General features: G+C 53.8%; 6 protein-coding genes across 6 annotated transcripts; 3 read left to right on the forward strand and 3 right to left on the reverse strand.

Moving 5' to 3' along the window:
• Nucleotides 1-1246: 1246 nt before the first annotated feature.
• On the forward strand, nt 1247-3088 carry VTN31DRAFT_1972 (uncharacterized protein; the record flags this gene model as incomplete). Its single annotated transcript, XM_069402088.1, has 2 exons — nt 1247-2301; nt 2359-3088. 2 exons carry the CDS (start codon nt 1247-1249, stop codon nt 3086-3088), a joined length of 1785 nt encoding a protein of 594 aa, XP_069257601.1.
• Nucleotides 3089-4460: 1372 nt separating this feature from the next.
• Nucleotides 4461-6058, reverse strand: VTN31DRAFT_1973 (uncharacterized protein; the record flags this gene model as incomplete). The annotated part of the gene is made up of 2 exons (XM_069402089.1): nt 4461-5930; nt 5990-6058. 2 exons carry the CDS (start codon nt 6056-6058, stop codon nt 4461-4463), a joined length of 1539 nt encoding a protein of 512 aa, XP_069257602.1.
• Nucleotides 6059-10101: 4043 nt separating this feature from the next.
• VTN31DRAFT_1974 (uncharacterized protein) lies at nt 10102-11310 on the forward strand (the record flags this gene model as incomplete). The annotated part of the gene is made up of 4 exons (XM_069402090.1): nt 10102-10541; nt 10816-10857; nt 10907-11040; nt 11153-11310. 4 exons carry the CDS (start codon nt 10102-10104, stop codon nt 11308-11310), a joined length of 774 nt encoding a protein of 257 aa, XP_069257603.1.
• Nucleotides 11311-12093: 783 nt separating this feature from the next.
• VTN31DRAFT_1975 (uncharacterized protein) lies at nt 12094-14151 on the reverse strand (the record flags this gene model as incomplete). The annotated part of the gene is made up of 3 exons (XM_069402091.1): nt 12094-12231; nt 12296-13938; nt 14070-14151. The coding sequence occupies 3 exons, from the start codon at nt 14149-14151 to the stop codon at nt 12094-12096; spliced, it is 1863 nt and encodes a 620-aa protein (XP_069257604.1).
• Nucleotides 14152-15517: 1366 nt separating this feature from the next.
• On the forward strand, nt 15518-18268 carry VTN31DRAFT_1976 (uncharacterized protein; the record flags this gene model as incomplete). The annotated part of the gene is made up of 4 exons (XM_069402092.1): nt 15518-15600; nt 15654-17238; nt 17289-18066; nt 18123-18268. 4 exons carry the CDS (start codon nt 15518-15520, stop codon nt 18266-18268), a joined length of 2592 nt encoding a protein of 863 aa, XP_069257605.1.
• A 211-nt stretch (nt 18269-18479) lies between these two features.
• On the reverse strand, nt 18480-19259 carry VTN31DRAFT_1977 (uncharacterized protein; the record flags this gene model as incomplete). The annotated part of the gene is made up of 2 exons (XM_069402093.1): nt 18480-18486; nt 18577-19259. The coding sequence occupies 2 exons, from the start codon at nt 19257-19259 to the stop codon at nt 18480-18482; spliced, it is 690 nt and encodes a 229-aa protein (XP_069257606.1).
• Nucleotides 19260-19450: the final 191 nt, after the last annotated feature.

Consider the following 19450-nt stretch of genomic DNA (forward strand, 5'->3'; position numbering starts at 1 on the left):
GACGCTTCCAACATCTACTTTACCTGGGATCCCGATACTGACGACGTCATTCGACACCGTGACTTACGGTTTGATGAATCCCAGCGCTTCACTGGCGAACGCCCTTGGGTGGCTCAGCTTGTTCGCTCGCATGTTCCTCCTCCAGCGCAAATACAACTTCAGGAACCCGATGAAGACAGTTCCGACGACGAGTTCCTTCGCCGAAGCCAGCAGGACGAAAATTCCTCGTCCTCCGATGCGCCTGCACCTCCGCAAGACCTCGGTGACCGCTCACGTGGAGCAACAGGCGCGTCGACCCAAGTTTCTCCTTTTTTGACCTTGACATCGAGCAATCTGATGTCGTCAACGCCTTCGTCAATAGCCGCCTGGACGAGTTCGTCTACTGCGAGCTTCCTCCTGGATTTACCCGACCCGGCTACTGCATTATCTTGCTCATGGCTCTTTACGGCCTTCGAGGCTCACCTCTCCTGTGGTTCAAAAACTTCGGTGCGGAACTATGGCCTTTTCTCCGTCAGCGACGACTCCTGCGTCTACAGCAATGGACGCATCATTGTTCTCTTTTACGTCGATGACAATCTCATGTACACTAGCTAGTCTCTCCTACTTGCGTGGCACCTCCCGCCATACCCCTCGGGAGGTTTCAGGCTTCGCTCGGGAAAAATCCGGGAAGCCCCGCGGCGTTAATTAGGAATAATAGTAAGTGTACGAGTACTCCGTACGGATACGGAGTACATATTTTACTCGCAGAGTTTTCGGGAGGAAAAGCGTTTGGGTTCGTAAAATTCTGATCCTAGAAGCTCGTGGCCATTGGTGGTTGTAGTATCCAGAAGGAAGATGAAGTCGTCGGGTTCGAAAAGAAAATCTTGCCAAAGGGTCCAAAGTCCGTGATTGGTGACGTCTGTCCAAATTGACACTGCATCACTAATACCGAGTACGAGTACTACCATTGTTGACCACGCTTCAATAATACCTCTAATAATCCCTCTGAACCGACTTTTGTTCCTTGCAGTAAGTATGACAGGCTTTGGTGGTGTAAATTCCCGAAGGCAGATTGTGAACTCGTCGACAGTGTTGCCTCTTGTCGAGCACGTAATAAGTTGATACTATTCTGTCAGGAGCGGAACAGCCCAAATGCAGACGCGGTTTGAATGGGTATGCGTTACTTGCAAAGCTTCGTCTCGTGCCGGGCTCTTTGAAGGAGTCGAGACGATAGAATATCTCCAGCAATTTACTTCACGAAACAGAGATGCTAGCGGACTTGCCGTCAGAGATCATTCAACATATTGCGGCAAACCTGCCGACTATCAAAGCACTCGTCAACCTGGCGCGAACTTGTCGACGGCTATACAAAATTCTTGCAGATGACCGTCTCTACCGCACGTTTATTCGCAACCGGTTTCCAAATGTCGACGCTCCGCCATTCTCGAAGGATGCTGCCAAAGCCTTGACGGCGCGCTCCAGGGCTCTGGACAGATGCGGCGTTATCGGCCGTTTCGTTGTTCCCTCGCAGGATGCCAGAGTGATTGGGGTGACTCAGTCAACCAGACGCGACCGTCCAACCCTGGGCCATCGCCCCTCAATAGATAGCTTTGAATGCTGGACGGGAGACCGCTGGGAAGACCGACAGGAGGTGCTCGCTTGGGGTGCTGGCGCAGAAATAATCATCCGCCTGCGCAGCACGGGAAAGAATGCAAAGCAGCAGTGTTTGAAGTTCAATGATCTTGAGGATTATAGTAGTCGTGACGATATTTGCGGGGTTCATGTTCTGCGGCCCGAGCATCGGAGCAGGCAGGGTGACAAGCTGCATATCATCTACGGCCGATTTAATGGGAGTGTAGAGCACATTGCCATCTCACCGGAAGACGGCGCTTATGAACATCGCCAATCATTCAATACTTACTGGCGTGACACAAGCAGACTGGATCTCAGTTCGGGGCCTGAAGCGATCCTATCTGCACAGTCATCAAATGGAATTTGGCTCTATCGCACAACCACCGACGATCCTGAAGTTCAACCGTTTGCGAACCTGGAAACGATCGTAACGGCAGATGGCGCTTCGCCATATCATTCCAAGTTTCTGTCCTCTAATAGGGTTGCAGTCGGCGTTGGTGGCCGGAGTAATTATCTAGCAATCGCCGACATCACGAACGAGCGCATTTCGACCGTCCGAGACATGCTTTTTGACGATGATACTCGAAGGATCCCCGGACTGGACTTCATTGCGCCACTCAACTCGGAAATACCTGCCCATGGAGCACCAGGAGAGGTATTCCTTTCGGGCTGGCGCAAAAGCCAGGTCAGGTCGGTATTCATTGTGTGCAGATTTTGTCAACTCGTCCGACTAATAAGAGCGCACAGGCTGGTTGACACTCGGTCACCACGTCCTTACGAGCAAGAGTACTTCGACAACACTGATTTCAACTCCGTATATTGCATCCAGCCTCTCGGGCACTGCTTCCTTGTCGGCACTGGCGCCAATGCCCTCATCAAAGTTTTTGACCTACGGATGCCCACATCCTACAACTACCGAGATGCGAACCCGGGTGTGCCGCTCAATCGAGGATATTTCTCGCCGTCGATACAAAAGCACAACCCGGAAGCACACGCCGTCTCTCCTAACGAACGACTTCCACGAGCGGAGTACAACTGTTTTCTCTCCCACGAGGTGCCTGCCACCGGTCAGAGACGGCGCCGAAACAACAGGTGGGCTCCGCGTCGGTACTCTGGCCCTATCTACACCATGTCTTCTCCATCCGCGACCTCTGCCACCATCTACGCGGGGATCGTTGGCGGCGTCGTCCGTGTCGACTTTGTTTGTACAGACGATCTCACGGGCTCCGATGGCGCTTGGTACCGCGACCGTTTCGGACTGGATCAGAGCAACTGCCACGATGAGGCGGATCTGCGTATCCTCCAGCTGGCCGGGTACGAGCGGCCACTGCCGAACGATGAGACTTCGCCGGTTATACTGCGAACTCAAGCTACGCTTGAAGAGGTTACGGAGGATGACATTCGGCGTGAGACGGCGACTGGCGTCGATCGGCGATGGAGAAAAGCCAACGAGGATCCAAAAGATACGCGATGGTAATTCCAAATCATACAAGAGAATAGATACACCTGATATAGAGTCCCATTCGCCGTTGATAAGAACTAAATCAAGGTTGGTTAGAGTTTAATATCGCAGACGTTTCTACTCTATGTAGGAAGTAGACTACATGGAAGCTCTCGGCGGTACGGGACATCAAGACAATGCTGGCAATACTTGATATCACACTAATGACACGTCTTGCAATGACGTCCACGCACAACTATGAAGACAAATCGGACAACAGAAACATCATGCGACAGTTGAGAGGAAGCCGCATCAAGAGCGAGACAGGCTTCGTTCAGATTGATCTCCTTCAGCGGCTGCCTCTTCGCTTACATCGGCCACCGTGGCGCGTTCAAAATCAATCACCATCACTTGCCCAGTTTCCTCGCACCATAAGAGAGGTTCGCGGCACCGCACGTCAGTGGGCACCACATCAAGCTCCTCCCTCCACCTTGTCTACCGACTGCTGGATCTTGCTCTCCAGACTCTTTTATTCGCGGGACGTCCCGTCGTCGAAAAAAAGCATATCACCGCCCCAGGAGAGGAACATCATATGCACAATGCGAACTCCGAAGTCATAGTAGTAAGACCGCCTGAGAATCAGCCGATCCACAGGAATTGGATCCTCTACACTGAGACGCATAAAAGTCCTGGAGATCCCTTTTACCCCAAATCGGCCGCCTTGCCACCATCTGGCTGACATACTGAGCAAATTTCACACATGCAAGGATTCAACGATTCTCTGGAAACACCGAGAACAAAGCCCCTAACTCTTCCTTCTGATGTTTGAAGAAATCTGGCCAAGCCAAGAGCCGAGTAGGGTACCGTTAATTCAGCGGGTTAACCACGCCCCAATTCGAATTAGGCTCGAAAGAAGACATAGTCGTGGAAAGCTTTGATAAATTCAGAAAGTGTGGTTTCACGATATTCCTCTTTTGCATGCCCAAGTTCGCCCAACTCTCTATTGGGGAACAGAAAAAAAAAAGGGTGGGTTTTGCGGAAGTCCAATACTACTCGGTCGATCTGTCACGATTCCATCGGTCAACTACTACTCGTTGCAAGCTCACATTCCTATCCATACGGAATTCACAACTGGCTTCAAGGCCTCCTCGGCCTCCTCTTGTACTTGAATCAGGATAACAGAGGTGCATGTGCATGGGAACATGCTGCAACCCCGGGAAACCAAGAAACGGAACGAAAAACTTCTTCTAAACTATTCACTCTACAAAGCGCCTCGCTTTCTAAACCAAACATGATGGTACAGAGATTGCAAGTCAAGAACAGACTTCCCCAAGATCAAACAAAGAAGACGAACTGGAGCGCAGACATGGAGGGACGTACCGGGACCAAAATCCCACACCCTCAGACTTCAGTCCTCGAACTTGTAACTGTGCTTGGACGGGCCGATATCAATGGGGCCGCCGCGGTACGAGCCCCGCTTCTTTTTGTTCTTCTCCTTGGTGAACTCCTTGCCGCGGGTCACGGAGAGATCCTTGTAAGCGCGTTCCGCGTACGAGTAGGGCTTGTATTCATTGGAGGGGTGGTTATTGGGGAGCTCACTCAGTGCGGCCAGACGCGTGGGTTTGGCGCCTGTAGGCTTCTTGTTCTGGTTGTTCTTGTCGTTGTTGCTCTTGTTCTTCAGGTTCGGCTCCGGGGGCAGCGGGACATTGTTGAACGAATTCGCCGCCGCGGTATTCTGAGCTTTGGCTTTCTTCTTCTCCTCGGCAGCAGCCTCGGACTTGGAGGAAGACGATGCCAGAGTGTCGCTCGACTCGATCGAAGATGTCCGCTCCTTCTTCTTATCCTTGGTCACCTTGGGCTTTTCGTCCTCGGAAGAGCCAGAGTCCGATGAGTCATCTGAGTCGCTGGATGAACTGCTACCAGATTCTGGAAGGGGGGTCTTGGCTGCTTGCTTCAGAATCTTCTCGTCTTCATCTGACTCGGATTCGTCAGAGTCCGAGTTTGAGCCAGAACTCGAGCCAGAATCAGACGATTCGGATTCAGACTCCGACTCGGAATCCGATTCAGAGTCCGATTCAGACCCTGACTCAGACCCCGATTCAGACTCAGAGTCGGACTCAGACTCGGACGCTTCACTCTCGGATTCAGACTCAGATTCAGACTCAGAGTCAGATTCGGAGGAGTCGGATTCCGATTCCGACTCAGACTCAGACTCCGATTCCGATTCCTCCGATGAAGATTCCGGCTCCTTCTTTGCCTTCTTAGTGGCTGCCGGCTTATCCTCTGAATCTGACTCTGCCTTGCGCTTGACACCAGCCTTGGGAGGTGGAACGTCTTTTTCGGATTCGCTCTCCGAGCTGGAGGACTCGGACGAAGATTCGTCACTTTCCGAAGCGTCCTTCATGTCGACATCAGAGTCAGAGTCTGAGGAGCTTGACTCGTCGGTGGACTCATCACTAGATTCATCAATAGATTCCTCGCTAGATGTTTCGCTGGACTCCTCGCTGGACTCCTCGCTGGACTCCTCGCTGGACTCCTCGCTGGACTCCTCGCTGGACTCCTCGCTGGACTCCTCGCTGGACTCCTCGCTGGACTCCTCGCTGGACTCTTCGCTCGATGACTCAGAAGACTCGTCGGTAGATTCCGAGTCTTCGCTCGATTCGTCGCTCGATTCGGCATCTTCCTTAGTTTGAGACTCCCAAGCCTTATAGATGTCGGCCAGCGAAGGAACGTCTTTGGATGCTTTGCCGGCCAAGTCTTTTCCTTTGCGGTCCTTGTGCTCTTTGATCAGGGCATCGCTTGCCGCCTTATAGCCACATTCACGCAGAAAGGCCGCAACGGACGAAACTAGGGTCTCCGGGGCCGTATTCAAGTCGTCCTATACGCCGAACATGTCAGAATCTTCTCCGTCGGGCCAACTGGGTCTGGCGCACATACAGCCTTTGCAGTGTTCTTGTTCTTTTTCTCTCGTCCGGCAGCAGCCGGGGCAGGTTTTTTCGGCGCCATTCTGCGATATGCAAAAGGGATGCCACTTTGCCGCAGACAGACTTAGCAATTGGCCTTTTCTTGGACTTTTCAAGGGAATTGTATTGCTATGATACTCTCGATAGGTCATGGACGCGCATAGAAGATAGAAAGTAAAGAAGAAAAAAAATGGGCCGCAGGCGGTGAGTATATGGGAACTCTTGATTGGTTCGGAAGCTCCCAGCTTAAAGTCTTGGCATTATCACGTGATCTTTCTCGGAGACCTCCAGCCAACACGTTTCGGGGGCTGAATATGTCGAAGAAACCCAAAAACTCAATGCAATCATGAAGTCAGGTGTTGAGAACTGCTGTAGCATACTCTGTGTGAGGGCATCCCCTAGCTGAGACTCTAAATATCCGTCGTATCCCCGAACCGGCGGTGCTGCCCCGGCGTCTCTTGGCATCGGACTTTCGCAAGCCGAAGCACACATCCGTGTCAGTATTCAGATCGACAGTCCATGGCCTTGCTTCGTCCGTAGCTCTTTCGCTGGATATCAACACTCGCGCCGTTCTTCCAGCCGGCCTGGAAGCTTGTTGCCATATCGAACGACCTTTCAGCGCTCCGCGACTCCCTCCGCGCTTTCCGGGGTTCAATGATGCCCCTCGTCATCATCCCCTGAATCGTCGGCGACGTGCTATCCTCGGACACACCGATTCTCCATGAGCAGCCAACCTCGAGGCTACAATGCGGCTGAGCCGCCGGCCGTAAGATCGCGGCGACCGCCTGAACCACGAAATTCCCCGGGTCCTGCGCCCGGAAGCGGCGGCGCAATGTCGAGGGCGACGATGTTTCAGGATGAGAAGCGTCGGATTATCAGCAGCTGTTTCTCTAAAATGGATAGCGATGGTGTTTGTATGTTCAACTACAGCCTCGTCCTGTGATCATGCGCGCGTTTCACCTGGTGGAAACCCTGCGCGATTGACCGTGACTCCTGTTATCCCTGCAGTTCCCGTAGCCTGCTGCCTGCTGACTGCTGTTCCTTGAAACCAGTGACCGAATCGTATATCACTCATATCAGAGTCACCGAAGATGCTGCGTATCCGTCAACACCCGCCCCGCCCAATTCTCCCCCTGAGAATAAGAAGCCTCGGGTGATCATAGTGGCTTTGCGGAAGTCCGGACGCGTGCGAATGCACAAGGCCCGCGAGAACAACGACAGCACCTTCTCTATCGGTAAGACGTGGATGCTAGACGATTTGTCTGCGATCCAGGTCTACGATAATCTGACGCCCACGTCGCCGCTCGAGCAGCAGCAGAAGCAATGGGCATCTAATGTCGGCGTGATAGTCACGATAGGGAAGGCGTACTACTGGCAAACAGCAAATTACAAGGAAAGGGACTTCTTCATTGGCAGCTTGGTGAAGATCTTCAAGAAGTATACTGGAGGCAAGATTCCGCGATTGATCGGATTTGATGAGAAACAACGATACGCCTTGGCCGGTGATGCACTTGAGGTGCAGCAGCCCCCGTCGCAACCATCCCAAGCTCAACAACCACCTCCGTCCCGTGCGGGGCGAAGTCCGAGTCGAGACCCTGAGGCGAGAACAGCCCCTAGACCTCGTGCTTCGGAGGACCAGCTCTCAAAGTCTCAAGTCACTCGGGAACAAGCCCATCGACCTCCACCGAGCTCAGCAAGATCTATACCCAATCTCCGCGATGGAACGATGCCCAGGGTGAACGGTACCACGGAAGGTGGCCGATATCCCAGCCCCCCAACAACACAGCGGGATCCAGCGCCAACATCAGCTCCCGGGTACAGAGCGCCATCTCGGGGCAGGGAAGAAAGACCACCTCCGTCTCGCGACGGTGTGAGCGCCCCCGATATCAGGCAGGTTCCGCATCTTGATATCACGCCAGAACCTTCTCGACCAGCGACATCAGGCTCGGGCACTGTCGAGCAGAGGGGTCTCGTGCCAGAGTCCAGGCCTTCGAGCAGGCAAAGCGCTGGTCTCAGTAGCGCGCCGCCCTCTCGAGGTGGCGACCGATCTAGCCGGTCGTCACTAGACATTCCGCCTGCTCTTCGTCCCGCTTCCTCTGGCAGTACGACATCAACGCCTGGTGTAGATTCAAGCAGAACAGAGACGGAACCGGTACACATGCCCTCAGAACCAATCTCGCCCATCTCGAGAACAACCGAGTCAACAACATTATCCATTCGCGATACCAAGCCCACCCCATCGGAGAAACCTAAAGAGCCAGCTGGGCCCCATCAGCCTGCAGAACCTGTTGTGGAATCAGCGCAGAAACCGGCTGCTGAACCGGCTCCTAAAATCGCCACTGAACCGGCCGAGCTTGCAGCAGAGGAATCCTCGCCCAAGTCTCCCGAAAAGCCTGCCGAAGATCAAGAAGAAGATGAGCCAGAGGAGACGCATCGTCCCGGCCTGGGTCCAATGGTCAAGAAGAAGCCTGCCAGAGATGTGGCGGGCGCGTTTCGAAAGGCCGCTACAGCTTACGGTGCTTTCAAACCGCGTGCAGGCGGTGCTGGAGAGCGCCTTTTGGCTTTGGCGAAGAAAGCCAAGTCCAACGAGCCCGATGGCATCACGAGCGTTGTTCCTGCTCCAGCACTCCGAGCCCTCAGTAACGATTCGGCAAAGTCTTCCACCCCCGCTGCTCAATCTACTCCATCCGATCAAGTCCCTGCCAAGATTGAGATTACACCGGCTCCGGATCAACCCGCTGAGAGCAATGGTGTTGAGGCGAAGGACGCGTCGACCGAGACTCAAGAGCCACCACAATCACCGGCTCCGGAGCGTCGACGGAAGCGCTTGGAGGACAACGCTGCCAAGTACTGCCAAGCTCTCGACATCGACCCAAGTCTCCTCGATTCACGAGCCGTTGAATTCGACGAGATTCTCACTGACCTTGGCTGGAGTGGTCGCCTGGGCGATGAGAAGAAGATCGAGGATCTGGAGGCCGACATCCGGCGCGAAATCGGCCGGGTGCAGGCTACAAGCTGGCTGGGCAATGTTGAACAGCAGGAAGGAAAAATTGATCATTTGGCTCGCATGATTGATAAAGTTATTCAAGAGTGCGAGGAATTGGATGGTCTTCTAACCCTCTATGCTCATGAACTGGGCGTAAGTTTCCGATTTTTTTTTTTGGCACACCCTCAGACTTCAGTCCTCGAACTTGTAACTGTGCTTGGACGGGCCGATATCAATGGGGCCGCCGCGGTACGAGCCCCGCTTCTTTTTGTTCTTCTCCTTGGTGAACTCCTTGCCGCGGGTCACGGAGAGATCCTTGTAAGCGCGTTCCGCGTACGAGTAGGGCTTGTATTCATTGGAGGGGTGGTTATTGGGGAGCTCACTCAGTGCGGCCAGACGCGTGGGTTTGGCGCCTGTAGGCTTCTTGTTCTGGTTGTTCTTGTCGTTGTTGCTCTTGTTCTTCAGGTTCGGCTCCGGGGGCAGCGGGACATTGTTGAACGAATTCGCCGCCGCGGTATTCTGAGCTTTGGCTTTCTTCTTCTCCTCGGCAGCAGCCTCGGACTTGGAGGAAGACGATGCCAGAGTGTCGCTCGACTCGATCGAAGATGTCCGCTCCTTCTTCTTATCCTTGGTCACCTTGGGCTTTTCGTCCTCGGAAGAGCCAGAGTCCGATGAGTCATCTGAGTCGCTGGATGAACTGCTACCAGATTCTGGAAGGGGGGTCTTGGCTGCTTGCTTCAGAATCTTCTCGTCTTCATCTGACTCGGATTCGTCAGAGTCCGGGTTTGAGCCAGAGCTCGAGCCAGAATCAGAACAAGATCTCAGCAACGATCAAGCACCCCAGGGGAGTCCAGTCTTCCGATCTCCCGTCTGAGAATCAATCTCAGCAGTCCACCCATCGCGAAGCATTGGACGTCAAATACGGCCTGCGTAGCCGGTACGCCACCTCTCCATCGCCAACTCCGCCCGAAGCAACCTCATCTCCTCCTGCTCAAGTCGACACGACCTCATCCGCACCTGCTCAGCCTGATGTGAACCGGAAGGACGTCTCATCTCCCGATAAGTCCGATACACAACCATCGAATCAGTCGCCATCCATCATGGCAAGATCGCGGCCAGTGCCCAGTGCTATCAATTCTGCAAAGAGCACCACTCGCAAACCAATACCGTCGCAGTCAGAGACAGATAAGGAGACCGACAGCAAAGACAACTCTTTACCGTCGAAGAGCGCCGATATTCAACAGCGCATCAACTCGATGGAGGCAAACCACGCCTCTCCACCATCTTCTAGGGAGAACATCAACACCATCATCTACGAGCTCACCAAGGTCATCAAGCCCAGCTCCGTAGCCTGCGACTTCGCCACGCGCGAGGAGGTCAAACGGACTGTGGCCAGCCTCAACGCGGAACTTGACGACATTCGCAAGGAGGATCACGAACTCGGGATGAAGGTCGTTCGAGCGTATCGCAAGCGGGATGAGCTGGATGCGTACGAGGCGAGTACGCTGTGGGTGAGACGAGTGACCACTGACGAGCTGAGGTGATTGCATGACTTTTATTTAGCATTTGTACATTGCATCTTCATCATCTTCGTTCATTTCTTGTTGTTATGATGCTTGCCGATATTCCAAGCAAGGGACGCATGGCATGCAATGGAGACCCTATCATTTGGTTGGGATTTGGTATCAATATCACAATCTGTAAAGCCCAGGTCAAGCTGGTGGGCCGGATTGAACTCACGCTCGGGCGGTTTGAGGCACCTCGTTTTGCTCTGTGAGGTGTCAGTCATTCCGCGCAATCATATTCGGAAACAGGTCATCCATACCTTCCATTGTCCTGAATCGGCAAATCGGCAGGTGTGAGAGACTTTTTCTCGATCAATCCTGTAGCTGATAGCTTGATCAGCTGTCGGCGGCTTGTGCGCGGAAGATTGACTGCTCAGCAGCTCAGCGGGCTCGCTGCCCGGCTGTTGGGGCTCGTCGGTGCCAGCCCAAGCTGCCAAGAACCTAGTCCCGCATCACGTGACTATATCGGGAACGGTAAGTGTGCTTATTCCTCTTAACTAAATTTATGAAAATTCACGTGATCATGAGAAACTACATCAGCCTAACCGAAACTATACTAGCGTGATAAGAATCAATAACGACGAAGGGAACGAGATGCCGAATACCCCGCAGGATGTCAAGCAGCATAATCGCGAGATGGAGAGAAGGTATGATCGGACGGTGAACCAGATGGAGCACAAGGATACCAAGGGGGAGATTGGGAAGAATTTCTGGGCGGGGACTGGAGGGAGAAATGCGGCTTGATTTGGGGGCCAGGCTTCGGTTTCGTGATTTTTCTGTCATCTTGTATACACTGTATATGATGGATGGATCCTGGGTATCGGAAACTGTTTCACCGGTTTTGCTGGTTCGCCAGCAGAGGTGTTCGCTCCGACGCAGGTCCATTCTGATCCTCGCCCGGAACTTCGCCGGTGGCGTCCGACGGCGGAGTGGTTGTAATTAACGATCCGGGGTTAAAATGACCTGATTGGTTCGGACTCTCGGTATGCTCAACGATGATTGGACGTAATGCCTGCAGCTGTCAACTTCAGGTCCCAGGGATTCAATCCCTTCACCAATGGGCATTCGAGATTCAAGATTTACAGCTCTCTCATAACCAATTAAATCTCAAATGAGGATTCCCACTTTTGAACTAACAACCAATTAGAAACGATCAGAGAATATGAGCTGTGGCTGAGTCAGTATGGAACAGCCAATCAGAGCGACTTGTGAATGCCTCATTTTCCCAACCGGCCGACCCTGGGTGTGCTGTGGGACAGACAACGAACATTCGTCGGGCGAGCGTTGCAGTCCAACACCCCCCCCGCCCCTTCTGCGCCTCACTGTGCTCACTCAGATCCAAAATAGCCTGCCAACGAGGCCAGTACAATTCATCGCGGTCGGTGGACACTCCTGGACGCGCCGTTTGGTGATCGGCCTCGCGACTCTCGGAATTGGTTCGTGAAAAAAAAAAAAAAAAAAAAAAAAAAAACTCCCGGTTTTGTACCGAGTTGATTACTAGCTACCGAGGTAGGTACTCGTAGTTGCCTACGTGGTGACAAGAGGCCAAGGGCGAGTGTCGTTTAAAAGGTTCCGTAGCTCGCGCTGCAAAAGTTTCTGGTTAGCCGCTTGCACCTGAAGACCTCCCGATTGCGCCTCGAGGAAGGTGATGTCTTCATGAGCAGTCTAGCATGCACGTCAGCATTCGCTTCAGTGTGTTTGTTTCGAGTGGTCACAGGGGACAACTCACGCTCAGTTCTCGAGCATACAGTGTCAGAAGACCGTCCAATTCGTCGCACTCTTGGATGACCTCGTCAATGATGAGAGCTAATTGGGCGACTTTCTTTTCCTGCTGTTCGACGTGGCCGAGCCAGCTAGTTGCCTGTACTCGGCCAGTCTCGCGGCGAATGTTGGCTTCCACGTCCTGGATCGTTTGCCCATCATGGAGACGGCCACTCCAGCCGGATAATGTGAGGATTTCGTCAAGCTCAGCGGCCCGCATATCGAGAAGACTTGGGTTAATATCAAGAGCCTGGCAATACTTGAATACATTTTCCTCCAGGCGCTTGCGTCGATGCTCCAAGGCCTGCGGTGGAAGTATCGAATCTTGAGTCTGAACACCAGATGGCGCGTCTTTCGCTTCGTCCGCCTTGTTTTCAGGTGGTTGATTGAGTGCCAGTTCTTGGTCAGATGGCACTGACTGGGTACCATCAGTGAATGAAGTCGGAGGCGTCTTCGTCGAATCAGCACTAAGGTTGCGGAGGTGAGGCGCAGGGACAACGCTCGTGATGGCATCGGGCTCGTTGGACTTTGCTTTCTTCGCCATGGCCAGGAGGCGTTCTCCAGCACCACCTGCACGTGGTTTGAAAGCGCCATAAGCCGTGGCAGCCCTCCTAAATGCGCCTGCCACATCTTTACGGGACTTTTTCCTGACCATTGGGCCTAGGCCGGGACGATGTGTCTCAACGGGCTCATCGTCCTCATTCTCTTCTTTGGCAGGCTCTTCAAGAGGTTTGGGTGGTACTTCCTCTGCTGCCGGTTCAGCCACCGGCGTCGCTACTCGTTCTGCAGGTAGAGGGAATTCGTCTTGTCCGCTAGATTCCTCCAACGGGGAAGGCGCGGTACCCAGGCTGGATCTTGTTGCCGACTCGTTTCTCATTGATAGAGGCGATATTGGTTCTGGCGACGACTGCCGAGGCTCCGGTTCTGCCTTTCTCACGTCTACTACAGGCGTCAATGTCGCACTGCCCAATTGCGTTCTGTGCGAACCAGGAGTCGAAATTCGAGGTGGTTCCCGCGGTGGTCTCGGGAGAGGGGCACGTCGACCGCCTTCCGGGGTATCGTCCGCCTTGTTCAAGGTTGGGTCTCGGCCAGCACGGGGAGGAACTTGTTGATGAGCCTGTGGCGGCTGCGAGGGAGGTTGCTGCACCTCAGGCGCATCACCGACCAAGGCGTACCGTTGTTTCTCATCGAATCCAATCAATCGTGGAACCTTGCCTCCAGTATACTTCTTGAAGATCTTCACTAAGCTCCCAATGAAGAAATCCCTTTCTTTATAGTTTGCCGTTTGCCAATAGTACGCCTTCCCTATCGTTACCACTACGCCGACATTGGATGCCCATTGCTTTTGCTGCTGCTCGAGTGCCGACGTCGGTTTCAGATTATCGTAGACCTGGACTGCGGTCAGATCATCTAGCATCCATGTTTTGCCAATGGAAAAACTGCCGTCGTCGTTTTCGCGAGCCTTGTGCATTCGCACCCGTCCAGATTTCCGCACAGCTACAACGATCACCCGAGATTTTCTATTCTCAGGCGGAGAATAGGGCGGAGCGGGTGCTGACGCATACACGGAATCTTCGGTGACTCTGATATGGGTGATGTACGATTCAATCACTGGTTAGAGCAGCTGTTAGCGTACCGCCGTCATGAAGACAGGCCGGGGAAAGCGGATGCACGTAGTCATTGATGCAGAACCCCAGGCGGCAAAGCACGTCAGAACAAGAAAGCGATATGGTTGAACGTACAGACACCATCATTCCCTAATCTGGAGAAGCAGCTACTGATGATGCGGCGCTTCTCATCCTGGAACATCGCCGCCCTCGACATTGCGCCGTTTCCGGGACCGGAGCACGGGAGATTGCGAGGTTCCGCTGGTCGTCGCACTCTCAGAGGCTGCGGTTTGGCCGAGGAAAAGCTTCCAGGTTGATTGCTCATAAAGATATGTGTATTGTCTATTGCGGGTCGAGAGTTCGCGGATACCGAGGGTCAGAACGCGGGGCATGGTTGACCCGGAAGACGCGGAGAGTCTAACGAAGCGCAGAGGCGCCGTTATAAAAAGAAAGCAACTTTTCAGACCGGCCGGAAGCAAGGACAAAAGGCCAATGCCAGTAAGATCCACGGAAGAATTGAGATTGGGGGCCAGAAATGGATTCTGATTTGGTCTTTTTGAAGCGGATATGCTCTTCCGCTGCAAAAGACTATGCGAGGGACGCTCGGGCAGCATCGCCGGGTCGAGACAAATGTTTGATAAGAATGTTCACAAAGAGAGTATTGCCAAAGAAGTTCTACAAGCATTTGTACGGGTGCTGGACATGATGGACACTTCTTTGAACATGGCCAGCTTCTACTTCGCTATCCGCAATTGGCCAAGATCGATTCCATTCTGGGTAGGTACTGTATAGCGTCTGTATTCCTCACGTGACTCTTTTCTGTTGGCCGACCGGAGAATCCTCCGGTGGCGGATCGGCGGCTCCGGCGGTGACAGATTTGCAATTGTAGTTCAAATTGGGAATAGTGGTCTGCAGCTAAGCGAATCATACTGCAGGACATCCACCTGATACCCTGGGTTAGGAAAACAGTCTTGTCAGATCCAGTTTAGTGTACACTTTTGTTTTCCTTTTTGGCACTTGGCCCACTCCTTTGGGATCCCTGGACAGATCAGATCACCCTGATGCTTAGTCATCCCATCGGTCAATCAGGGCTCGCAGGATGGTCAGGGTCCACCGGACCAGTGAATGCACCATGTGAAGCAGCTCAACGCCGTCATTTGAAGCTTCCGCCAGTGATTCCGGTACCCACGCTTTGAGTTTCCGCTGCGGTCAGCTGTCCGCTTGGCTTCCTTTCATGCATCGTGATTGTGCCGGTCATCCTCCACTCCCTCGCTTCCTCCCTTCCTCGTCGCTGTTCAGACGATTGTGTTGTAGCCGTGGCTCCCCTCAGGGCTTCCGAGTCGCAACCCGACATCGAACTTGTCGCCCTCGACTCCGCGACTACTGCTCATTCGCGAGACCAGGGTTCTCCAGCGGCACATGGTTCCCGAACTGCGGCCACCCAGAGCCATTGCGCAGACCACGGTCATTCCGACCGCCTGACATTTCACAGTCCGCCGCAGCCGCTAAGTCCGCGGGAGAGACGTCATCTTCTCTGGGCCGAAGCGGTCAAACGGTGCCAATCCCGTGCAGGGGCCGTCAAGATGAAGTTTTCGCACAGTTTACAGTTCAACTCGGTGCCGGACTGGAATGCGCACTACATCGCCTATGACAATCTCAAGAAACTGTAACTTTGCGCCCCCATTATGCTGTCCGAGTGGAAAGGGCTGACAAATGCAGAATCTATACTCTGGAGAAGCAAGTCAACTGGCCTGATGCCCGTGGTGATGCCGAGTCCGCCCCCCTTCTCAATGAGTCGCTCGACACGGATATGATCTTCCGGCGGTCTCTGGACGCCGAGCTGGAGAAGATCACCTCCTTCTACCATGCCAAAGAACGGGAGATTCTCGGCGAAGTGGATGAGGTGATCCAGGAAGCGACCAAATACAAGGCCAACACGGTCGGCGTCGACATGGGTCCCGTCGGCGAAAGCGTGATCAAAATGCGCACGACGAGCACCGAGTCTCGCCCTCGCCGCGGGAGTTTTTTCCGGTCGCTAGGACAGTCGGGAAATCGTGTCAGCGGCCCGTCGGGAGGCATTGATGCGGTAGAGGAGGATGATGACGAGTACGATGAGGACAGCGATGACGCGGTGTCGCACATGGACGGGTCTCGCCGTGAGTCACGATCTGTGCGCCGCCGCGCTTCCATTGATCGATCCGACGGACTCGCCAGCGAAGGAGCAGATTCGCGATTATTGGGGCATCCCAACAGGCAAATGAGCGTGCAAGACGGAGATAATCTTGCCGAGTCGTGGTTTCTGGATCTCTACAACGCTGGTGTAGCGTTGAAGAGGCGGCTGATCCTCGCTTACGTTTCTCTGTGCGAACTCAAGTCATACGTGCAGCTGAACAAGACGGGCTTCTCCAAAGCGCTCAAAAAATATGACAAGATCCTTACCAAGTCCCTGCGACGCCCGTACATGAACGGCGTCGTTCTGCCGGCATATCCGTTTACCGATGATGCCGCCCGTCTCCTCGGGGACAAAGTTGCTCTCATCGAGCAATTCTACGCGGATATCGTCACCAAGGGGGATCTCTCGCTAGCGAAGAGGGAACTGCGATTGCACCTACGCGAGCATGTCGTGTGGGAGCGCAACACCGTTTGGAGAGAGATGATTGGCATTGAACGCAAGGCGCAAGCGGCCAACGTTGGTATCCGCCGGACGCTTCTCGGAGGCGATCCCGACCCCAGCTCGGCACAACGCCAGGGCGACGAGGAGCTGTTGCCGGCCAAAGAAATTGGCACACCGTTGGGACGGTGTCGTGTGCCGGAATGGCTCTGCAGCCTGTCATTTCTATCGCTCGTTGGAATGGTGATTCTCTTCGCCGTCCTTCTCTCCCTGCCGATCATGGAGAAGCCGGAGCAACAGAATTGCCTGGCGATGGCGGTGTTTGTCAGTTTGCTGTGGGCCACCGAGGTGATTCCGTTGTTCGTGACGTCGCTGCTGATTCCGTTCTTGGTGGTAATACTGAAGATTCTTCGCTCGGATGATCCGCCTTATGAGCGACTGGATCCGCAGGCAGCTACCAAGGAGGTGCTTGCGTCCATGTGGACGCCGGTCATTATGCTCTTGCTGGGCGGGTTCACCATTGCGGCGGCGCTGTCCAAGTACGACATCGCGCGCCGGATGGCCACCTTTGTGCTGAGCCGCGCTGGCACGAGTCCACGCGTGATGCTGGTGACGAACATGTTTGTGAGCATGTTCCTGAGCATGTGGATCAGCAACGTGGCTGCTCCGGTGTTGTGTTATTCGATCATTCAGGTCAGTCATGGTTTTCTTCGCGATGTAGTCTGCGTGTTAACTTGGAACAGCCTCTTCTGCGCAACCTGCCGCCCGAGTCCAACTTCTCCAAGGCGCTCGTGCTGGGCATCGCGCTGGCCGCGAACATTGGCGGAGCTGCGTCTCCCATTGCCTCACCGCAGAACATCATCGCACTGGAGAACATGTCGCCGAGCGTCAGCTGGGGCACATGGTTCTTCATTGCATTGCCTGTGTGCATTATTTCGATTTTGCTGATCTGGGCCCTGCTCCTGATCACTTTCCAGCCGGCGCGCGGCACATCGATTGTCCCCATCCGGCCAGTCACCGAGCGGCTCAGCGGGGTGCAATGGTTTGTGATCATCGTCACGCTGGTGACTATCGTGTTGTGGTGTGTCAGCCATCAACTCGAGCACGTCTTTGGAGACATGGGGGTGATTGCGATCATCCCGATGGTGCTCTTCTTTGGCACGGGCATTTTGACCAAGGAGGATTTCAACAATTTCCTCTGGACGATCATCATTCTTGCCGCAGGCGGTCTGAGTCTGGGCAAAGCCGTGACCTCTTCCGGGCTCCTCCACACGATTACTAGCGCGATTACTGCCCGGGTCGAGAGTCTCGGCCTCTACACGGTCCTGCTGGTCTTTTCGTCGCTGATTCTTGTGATCGCGACATTCATCTCGCACACCGTCGCCGCATTGATCATTCTCCCGCTGGTCCAGCAGGTCGGCGCGGGCATGGAGCATCCACATCCCAACCTCCTCGTCATGGTGAGCGCCTTGATGTGCTCCGTTGCAATGGGGTTACCGACGAGCGGATTCCCAAATATGAGTATGTTATTCCTCTCCATCTGGATACATAAGATCATCACTCACATGTACTTGCAGCGGCGATCATGTTGGAGATTCCCAATACTGGCTTACGATACCTCCGCGTTGGACATTTCCTGAGCCGGGGGATTCCGGCAAGTTTGCTGTCGTTCCTGGTTGTCGTCACAGTAGGCTACGGCTTGATGGTCATTGTGGGATTGTAATTGGCATTACGATGGCATCTGATGATGGTAGGTGGAGTGTACATAAGACTGTTTTGAGCGTGACCGTTTCGCATAGTACAATGTCATAGACAATGATGAATGACGATGAAACATGAACAAGCCCATTCTGTGGTCCATCGACCAAACTATAGTATCAACCGATTAAACAGCAAACGTCTCACCCCCTATCCAGCCAACACTCGATCAATTCCTAGGAACTACGCCGTCAGCTCGACTATTCACCCACTGACCGTAGTCCAAAGGGAACGAAGGAATCCTATGGCTGGTGGGGGAGCAATAAAACTCACAGCAAACCCAACGTCAGATCACCATGAATCCTAGCCTTCAACTCAACCTCAATATCAAGATTCAAATCCAGCCTCAGCCGTAGTTGATCTTTCTTGCTGTCATCATCATCGTCGTCGTCGTCGTCAATTCGTTTCTTGGTTCGCCGCTCTCGTCTCTTACCACTGAGAGCTCCTCCCCGAAGGACTTTACCCGCGGTGTCGGTAGCGCCGTTGACGGCTTTTCCCGCAGTGCTTTGGACGGCGTTGGTCGTGCCTGTCACGGCATCTTCCTGGAGGGCGGAATCGATGCCGGGAAGTGGATCACCGTTTTGCTGCTGTCGCTCTTTCTGGTGAGGAGGATGGCGTCGCCGTCTTTCGGGTTTCTCCATGGAACTGGTGCGGCGAGGAATCTCTTCCGTGTCTTCTGTCTCGTCTCCTCGGTTCCGGTGCCGGAGCTTTTCTCGCAGCGGCTGCTGCTGCGGAGGTTGGTTGTTCGGCTCTTGCTCTTCTTGCTCTGGTTCGGAGAAGAATTCAGACTCGCTCTGCGACTCCACATCCTCATGGTCTTCTGGCTGGGGCTTCTTGCGGGATGGGTGTTGCTTTCCTTCGGGGGATGTGGATGGAGTTTGGGGATATCTTTCTCTTCTTCCGACCCGCGAGGGGCTTGGGCTTGTTGAATTGATGGTGGGTTCTTTGGTGGGCATGATTGAAGTGATCAATGTATGCTTAGACTTTTTAAACAGGTACCTATATGCTTAGGTCCTACTACCTATCATCAGTCTGGACAGTCATGCACGCGAACTTTATAATCATGCTTGTCAGTCAGAAATACCCATATGGACTCCAAGATATCTATCTATGGAACATAACATCATCGTTTCCGTGGCGGCTCACC

Source organism: Thermomyces dupontii, assembly GCF_041956625.1.
Source record: "Thermomyces dupontii strain NRRL 2155 unplaced genomic scaffold VTN31scaffold_10, whole genome shotgun sequence".
NCBI lineage: Eukaryota > Fungi > Ascomycota > Eurotiomycetes > Eurotiales > Trichocomaceae > Thermomyces > Thermomyces dupontii.